We start from the raw sequence: 8729 nt of genomic DNA, 5'->3' as shown, positions 1-8729 counted from the left end.
AGTATTAATAAAAAAATAATCTTCTATTTAATGAATTGTTGTATGATTGGTATATAATTGAGATAATGTGACAATAAAATTAACATTTATTTATTTATTTTTATAAATGTTGCTTCAATGATTGATTTTCACTGTTACATCTTCGTTTGTTCATTAAAATTTTTGTTTTCTATATTTAATTTTATATTTTTAAAACAAAAACATAAACAAACAATTCCAATACAAAATACCTATAAAAATATAAATCCATATGGCATGGCCCTCAGCACCCCCCCACCCCCCCTCCCCCCCCCCCACGTCCAAAAAAGAGAAGTTCAAACACAATGTATATAGGATTGATGGGTGTAATGTGTCTCCCAAGACATGTAACATTTTTTCATCAATAGATCCAAGGACCCACCTTTCCTCTTAACTCTTCTGTTCTTTTCCCTTTTCACGCCCCCATTGGGCCACTGATTGACATAATAAGAGATTAAGTTCGTCTAAAATTATTTGTTTGAATTTGAGAGAATTAAGGCAGGTAATTGTGAGAGACTACTTATAGGATTTATCTGACCGGATAAGTGGTTGGATAATCTAATTTTTATTTGGTCCCATAAATTTCATAAGTGGTATCTCATAATCACTTGCCTGAAATCTCTCACTTCGGATAAATAATTAATTGTAGATGATTTTCATCCCATAAGAACACCTTTCAAAGCTGCGTGCTTTCCATTCATTTTTTTTATTTTTTTCAACAAACAATCAAGCATGCAATTAGGCAACAAAACCAAAAAAATTAGGAATGTGTTTATTACACAATCCATTTACACAACGAGAAATGTTTGGCTATATACTCACATTTTCTTTCTATCCCACCTTTGTCTACATGAACAACTAATATTGTTAAAAAAATTAAGGTCTCACTACACTTTCTTTACTATCTCTTACATTATTGGTCCATGTAGACAAGAGTGAGATACGAGTGGGATGAGAGTGTATGGCCAAACATTTCTCTTACACAACCCAAGACACATTGATGGGTCCCATCAATGTGTCATCAATGTGTCTTAGGATATGTAGAAATTGTGTAAATGGGTTGTACAAAAATTATTTTCCAAAAAATTAGTCCCACAACCCCCACCGTATGGCCCAATATTGACAGGACACTGTACTCTAGCCCAGCAAAACGGAAAAAAAAAAAAGAAAAAAAAGAAAAAAAACACCTATTTCATAAGTTTTATAGGAGAGCACTTTGATGTTTCATTTAGATAGCAGAAAGGGTATTTCATTAAAGAAATTAATAATTATTATTGAGAATAAAAGAATATTGAATGGAATAGTTATATTCTCATTCTTTAGTTTGGTGACAAAAATATGCCATAATTGAGCAAGTAAATCCCTTTTCTTTTCTTTTTATTTATTTTTTATTTTTTTAATGTATATTTTATATTTAATTTTTTAATAATTTGTTTTATTCTAAATGACACGTGTTACAATATGATTTGTGCTTACGTAATAAATTAAAAATTTTTGTCAACTTTTTAAGGAAATGAACCTATTTGTGTACGTTGTTGTTGTTGTTTTTTTTTTTTCCTTATTTTAGGGAGTAGTTAATCATTTTTTAAATATAAAGAAGCTGTTTGTCACTAGCTACTCCAAACGCCAATTTAACTATTTTCCCATTCTAATCGCCAGGAAAAAACCACAAGATTGGATATTCCTTTGGAGGTGCGAGGGCAAAACTATGGTCATTGACAGGTACGTACGCAACAGTCACGAGTCAATAAAATAAATAAATAAATATGAAAGGAGATAATTAGATGGACTAATTAAGCATAATGAAAATACTATAGAGAGAGAGAGAGAGCATCGATTGTTAGATCTCGACTCTTGGGGATGCTGCTTCCTAAGCATTAGATCAAGAAGACGAAATTGTTCATGATATTTAATTATAGGTTGCATTTGGAGATTAATCACTTTGAAAAATAAAACAAAAACAAATCACTTCTAATTCTAAAGAAATCCAATCATTACTATTAATTCTTTTCAGAATGACGTTATAAATAGCTAGCAAGCTATAATAAATTTATTCATTGGGCATGCAACGATATATATCCCTCTCGTTTTATTCTCTTTATATGCACTTCTTTTGGATCATTTTACAGCACTCTACAGGTTATAGAAGATGCCTAGAGGTTGTTGAAGAACTCTCAGATAGGGACGCTGATTGACATAGTTGCCTGGTGGATCGTAGTTACAGCTGATAATAGTGCCGCCGCTGTTGCACCGCACTTTGGCACACCCTAAGCGCACTGAGTTGCTCCAAACCACTTGAGTATAGTGGCGGCACTCTCCGCCGACACATGAGTTGGAATTATAGTTATACTTGGATTTCTCCGCTACCCACATGTTTACAGAAGCTGTGCCGGAAAGGTCGCCACTCCCCCAAGCAAGGTTCTCCCCGTAAGGCCCACCTGATGTTAAAATATAAATTAAATAATTAAATTCATCACTTTCTATAAGTTTAAATTATTGGGATAAGTAGTAATTTAATAATCAATATACATCACAGCAGATCGTTCTGAGTTAGAACTCTGTATCAGTCATTTTCAATTAAATATTTTACGTATTGAGTATCACTTATTAAGAAAGAGTTTATATCCGATCCACACATAAGGAGAGTGTTAGAATATAAAATTTACACTTTTAGAATAAGTGTCGATTTAAAACCTGAATGAACGAGTTTGCAGCTGCCTTTGAGCTTGTTGACATAATTTTGGGCATAAGAAGCAACCTTTGCATCCCATCTCATAGGTCCAACACCCACCTGTGCACGAGCCGCGTTGTGAGCATTAAGGTAGTCTTGTGGTGAGTTTTGGGCAAGGGAGACATGGAACAATGCTACGCCTATGACACAAACAATTGCAAGTGAAATCTTAAACATCATCATGTTGGTTTCTTTTCGATCATTTATGAACAAAAGGACATGTTGAAGGGGTACAATATATAGGGAAATATATAGTGGAAGGGTACCTAATTAATTAATATAATAAGCAAGTGGTATTTTAAAAACAAAAAACGTGTAGCCGCCGGTAATTAACACCCCCCCTTGGACATAAATCTAATCGTCATAGCCTCCATGTAACTTTAAGGATAAGATTGATTACTAGCCCTTTCATATAGGGATAGACTTCCCTGTTCACTTTCTACATATGAAAGTTGGAAATTGTTTTGGATAAATAATGTATAAAAGACAAATTATATTAAGTCCCCATGAATACTTGGCCGATCCAAATTTCTGATTTACTCATATTATATGGATATTATAGATACAGTTTGAAATTTCTTAAACTTAAACTTTATTTATGATAGAAGAAATCGTCTCACGGACAAGAAAATGAGCAGCATAACTTGCATCTCTCTTAATATATTTAATACTCTATGATCTCACCTTACCTAGATCATCTTTGATTCCATTAATAAGATGACCCATTTTGCTCTAATTATAGACTCTCATTTTAATTGCATTGACAACGTGATATGCATTTCCTTCTAGATTGATTCTGAAAAAACCAATCTTCCAATAAAATTTCGCAGCATGAACAACTACCAAAGCTTCAGCGACAATGGTTATAAGCTTCAGCTGCCAATTCAATGAGATATGGAGCTAAAGCATCAGCTGCCAATTCAATTTGTTAAATTAACATGTGTTTAAAATGCATATAATTCTTAAGTACGACGTTCCTAAAAGTGATTGATTTTCAGCCCGCCAAAGATGACCCTAATTTTATGCCATCGGTAAAGGCCAAAGGTATATACCCACCCAATGCCTTTAAACGGGGAGCCGTTGTCTGGTAGATTTTTATTTTTTATTTTATTTTATTTTATTTTTCTTTCTTTAATAAGCAGTACTGTTTTAATAATTAAAGTTCATGGTTCATGGTTCATGGTTCATGGTAGGCGCTGCTTTAATATTCAAAGTACGTGGAAGTCCTGTCCCATGAAAAAGTAGCTATTTCCAACTTCAAAAAAAGAAAAAGAAAAAAGAGTGGCGTCTTTCCAACTTGCCTATTTTTCTCTAAAAAGTTCTATTCCTATTCCGAAGTAATAATTATATTTTTTAGGTAAGTAATTCCGAACTAATAATTTTATTGAAAATGCATATAAAAATTATATGCCCTATTAAAAATGCATATGCAAATTATAAATATATGTAAAAATTACATATTTAAAGACAAGTATCGATTTAATTGTTTTTTCTAATTAAATTTGGAAGACAACTTTATCCTTATTCTTCTGCCCATTTTTGTTCCGAAAGATAGAATACATATCATAGTAAAGTGAAGCCCAAACTCTAACATGGATAAGTATCAAGGAATCATGAGAAATTTTACATATATATATATATATATATATATATATATATATATATATATGTTATACCGTTATTGAAAATATTCAAAATCTGTTTTGGTTGCTAGCGCTTGAAACCAAGAACAGAGTTCCATTCCCTTTTATAATACAATACAGAGAGCCATCTAAAATGGCAAGTCATAATTCGTACAGCTCCTATATATGGTAAGTGTATAACTAAGGAAAACTAGGAAAGGAAAGCCAGCAATTGTTGATATGTATAGTTACTGAATCCAGTGTAAATAAGGAATACAAATATCATGAATCAAGGAGAATTGTAAACATTGGCGGTAACGACCCACTCCCAATGACACAATATTGTCCGCTTTTGGTTCCTCCGAACCAGACTTCCCAGGAGGTCACCCATCCTGGAATTGCTCTCGCAGAAGCACGTTTAACTGCAGAGTTCTAATAGGTTCATGGCCATCACGCCTTTAAAACGCATTGTGTCATAAATTGTACATTTATACATATAATCACATCCTCATTCCCAGGCGATGTAGGACGTCATAATCACCCCCTCTTTGGACCCAGCGTCCCCGCTGGCGTCCCTCATTGGGCTTGTGCACGCTCCCACCATCTCAGGCTGGGCAATGGCTTTGATACCATTTGTAACGACCCACCTCCGATGACACAATATTGTTCGCTTTTGGCTTCCCAAACCAGACTTCCTAGGAGGTCACCCATCCTGGGATTGCTCTCGCAGAAGCACGTTTAACTGCGGAGTTCTGATAGGTTCATCGCCATCACGGCTTTAAAATGCGTTGTGTCATAAATGGTGCATTTATACATATAAGCACATTCTCATTTCCAGGCGATGTGGGACGTCACAATCACCCCTTCTTTGGACCCAGCGTCCCCGCTGGCGTCCCTCATTGGGCTTGTGCACGCTTCCACCATCTCAGGCTGGGCAATGGCTCTGATATCATTTGTAACGACCCACATTGCCTGGGAATGAAGATGTGCTTATATGTATAAATGCACCATTTATGACACAATGCGTTTTAAAGCGGTGATGACCATGAACCAATCAGAACTCCGCAGTTAAGCGTGCTTCTGCGAGAGCAAATCCCAGAATGGGTGACCTCCTGGGAAGTCTAATTTGAAGTCTGGTTTGGGGAGCCAAAAGCAGACAATATTGTGTCATTGGGGGTGGGTCGTTACAAATGGTATCAGAGCCATTGCCCAGCCTGAGATGGTGGGAGCATGCACAAGCCCAATGAGGGACGCCAGCAGGGACGCTGGGTCCAAAGAGGGGCTGATTGTGGCGTCCCACATCGCCTGGGAATGAGGATGTGTTTATATGTATAAATGCACCATTTATGACACAATGCATTTTAAAGCCATGATGATCATGAACCTATCAGAACTCCGCAGTGAAGCGTGCTTCTGCGAGAGTAGTACCAGGATGGGTGACCTCCTGGGAAGTCTGGTTTGGGGGAGCAAAAAGCGGACAATATTGTGTCATTGGGGGTGGGTCGTTACACTGGCTGTCAATTGATCTTGTGAGTTGTGCAATCCTCATCTGTGTCAACGTTCTTCTCTAAGGAAGGTGCTTGATGCGAGGACGATTGTATTTGATTCTGGATGCTTTTAATTACTCCTTGCTGATTGTCCGTGATACACTTAACATCTTCCCCGCAAACTGATCGATGGGAGGAACGATCTGCAGTTTCTCACGTAAGAAACAAAAGCGGTCAGCCGTGTGGCCCTTGGTGAAGATATCAGCAATCTGGTCGAGTGTGGATATATAACAAAGTTGGATGTCACGGTTAGCAACTTTTTCCCAAATAAAATGGACATCCATTTCGATGTATTTGGTTCGAGCGTGAAATACAAGGTTGGAGGCTAAGGCAAGAGCACCTGGGTTATCACACCATAGGACGGGGGGGGGGGGGGGGGGGGAGAGAGAGAGAGAGAGAGGAGAAGTACTTGCAGTTCTTTGAGGAGCATTCTTAGCCAAAACATCTCAGCAGTAACAAGGGCCATGGAGCGGTGCTCAGCTTCTGTGCTTGATTGAGACACCACATGTTGTTTCTTGGCGAACCGAGAGACTAATTGGAGCCCAAAAAAATACCAAAACCAGTTGTGGAGCGTCTATCATCTGGATTTCCAGCCCAATTGAAGTCACAAAAGGCATTAATCGTGATGGCACCTTTGTGGAAGTGAAGACCAAAATCAACTGTGCTTTTCAAATAGCGCAACACACGCTTGGCTGCTGTCCAATGCACGAAAGTGGGAGTGTGCATGTGTTGACATAGTAGGCAATATCTGGCCGTGTGAGGGTAGCATATTGGAGAGCTCCTACAACCTGTCGAAATTCAGTTGGATTGGGCAGCACATCACCATCAAATTTAGACATTTTGGACCTAGCAGTGCAAGGAGAATGATAAGGCTTGGATTCTACCATTTGGCTGGAATTGAGGAGATCAATTACATATTTGGACAGACGCAAGTGCAGTCCAGCAGCATCGTGGATGGCCTGAATGCCTAGGAAATAGCCAAGTGATCCAAGGTCCTTCATTGCAAAGTTTGATTTCAGCTTATCAATAATCCATTGCATGGTGGCCGTGTGATTCCCTGTAAGGATATTATTGTCGACATAGACGAGAAGAAAGACATGAACACTGTTAGTGTAGTACACAAATAATGAATGGTCTACTTGAGAGCCACAAAACCCGATATCCAGCAAGGCATGAGAGAGCCTCGTGAACCAAGCTCGGGGAGCATGTTTCAAACCATAAAGTGATTTGTGTAAACGATACACATAGTCAAGATAGGTGGGATTCATAAAACCTTGAGGTTGCTCTATATACACTTCTTCAACTAATATACCATGCAAAAATGCATTAGAGACGTCTAGTTGCTTGATTTGCGAATCAAATTGTACTGCTAAAGCCAATATTAAACAAATGGTTGTAGGCTCTATTACCAGGCTAAAAGTTTCGTGATAATCAATTCCACTTACTTGATCGAATCCCTTAACAACTAGGTGAGCTTTGAACCTATCAACACTGCCATCAGGTTTTTCCTTGATCTCAAACACCCATTTGTACCACATTATGATGCAGAGGTCTGGGGCATAAAGACCAGGTTTTGTTAGACAACAAGACATTGAATTCGAGAGTTATTGCATCAACCCATTCGGGTTTAGTAGCTGCCTGCCGGAAAGTGGAAGGTTCAAGAGGAACATAGATGGATTGATAGGCTACAATGGGATGTTTGATGGATCGAAACAACCATGAATTGCGTCAAGAAGATCTTTCCGAGAGCGTCAAAATTGTTGATCGACTTCGGAGGGAGCCTCCTGAACCAATCTCGAGCATTGCTTGACAGTGTAAGTGGGAAGGCTCAGCATGCTATCTCCTCTGGCGTACTGTGGAGATCCAGATGGGATTGGAAGTTCTCCAAATGCTCGATCGGATCTTTGAGTCCGATGTATGTTGCAATATCAAGGACATTGAACTTTTCAGGGAGATGAAAACAGGCCACCTGGTCGGTAAACGGTGAGGCTGTTTTTTTCAAGAGGTTATACACCAAGGAAGTCTTGCCTTTGTCCCGCTGGTAAATCTCATCGTAGAAGAGATCACACCTCTGTTGCAATTTGCCGACCACATCTCTCAGCTTTTCTTTATTTTCATTCCAGTGATGAGCCTTCTCGGGATTTGCTTCTCGGTGATCCTACCGGTCACTTGCTTCCTCTTGGTTTTGATCGGAATTTTCATCCTCTTCTCGTCGGTCGTCAATATGGCTACTACGCCCTTCTTTTTCTGCTTCGGGAATGCCCTCGCGGACAATCGTTGTTGTATGAGCTTGTTCCGAGATGTAGAGTATCAAAGCAGCATTCTGTTGAGCTAGGGACTCCAGACTTTTTGACATTTGAATGATTCGCTCATTCAGGAGAGATATGGTTGGTTGCTTGGAGGTCGTTTGAAGTCCCTGCATCGTCCTGGACGCTTTTGTCTTGGACGTTTATAGTTCTCCTAGGATCTTCTGATCACGTAGTCACCGTTGCGGAGTTCTTGTGCAAGAAACGATATGTCGATTCCCATAGATGGCACCAAACTATTGGTACAGTTTCCGTTTTGGTGATGTGCCGCCTTTAAATGCATTTTCTCCACAACCTACAAGACAAAAAGATTAAACACAAGAGCTTGTCAAGTGTGCTGACGGGGTCTCACTTTGATGCCTAAGTCAAATTCTTGTAGACAAATTTAAGGGAATACGAGAGCACAAAATAAGTCAGAGAGATCAAAGAGTTTTGATGCCTAGGGTAGCAGTTTATTTATAAGCATGTAATTTTAATACATTAGGAATGCTCTAATTATAGTTCA

The 8729-nt window shown here is 38.5% G+C and overlaps 1 protein-coding gene across 1 annotated transcript; it reads right to left on the bottom strand.

Annotated features, from left to right (window-relative positions):
- Nucleotides 1-2034: 2034 nt before the first annotated feature.
- On the bottom strand, nucleotides 2035-2969 carry LOC133882758 (pathogenesis-related protein 1-like). The gene is made up of 2 exons (XM_062321973.1): nucleotides 2713-2969; nucleotides 2035-2456 (listed from the first exon to the last, which is right to left on the bottom strand). The coding sequence occupies exons 1-2, from the start codon at nucleotides 2930-2932 to the stop codon at nucleotides 2152-2154; spliced, it is 525 nt and encodes a 174-aa protein (XP_062177957.1). The 5' UTR covers nucleotides 2933-2969; the 3' UTR covers nucleotides 2035-2151.
- Nucleotides 2970-8729: the final 5760 nt, after the last annotated feature.

The sequence above is a fragment of the Alnus glutinosa genome, chromosome 11 (genome assembly GCF_958979055.1).
Source record: "Alnus glutinosa chromosome 11, dhAlnGlut1.1, whole genome shotgun sequence".
NCBI classification, from domain to species: Eukaryota; Viridiplantae; Streptophyta; class Magnoliopsida; order Fagales; family Betulaceae; genus Alnus; species Alnus glutinosa.
The sequence above is the reverse complement of the archived record's forward strand: the minus strand, read 5'-3'. Positions and strand labels throughout refer to the sequence as shown.

Bases quoted from the DNA above. Each gene is read 5' to 3' on its own strand.
- LOC133882758 (XM_062321973.1), bottom strand. From the start codon at position 2,932: ATGATGATGTTTAAGATTTCACTTGCAATTGTTTGTGTCATAGGCGTA. The intron at 2,457-2,712 runs GTTTTAAATCGA...TTTTAACATCAG, and splicing joins CTGCAAACTCGTTCATTCAG to GTGGGCCTTACGGGGAGAAC.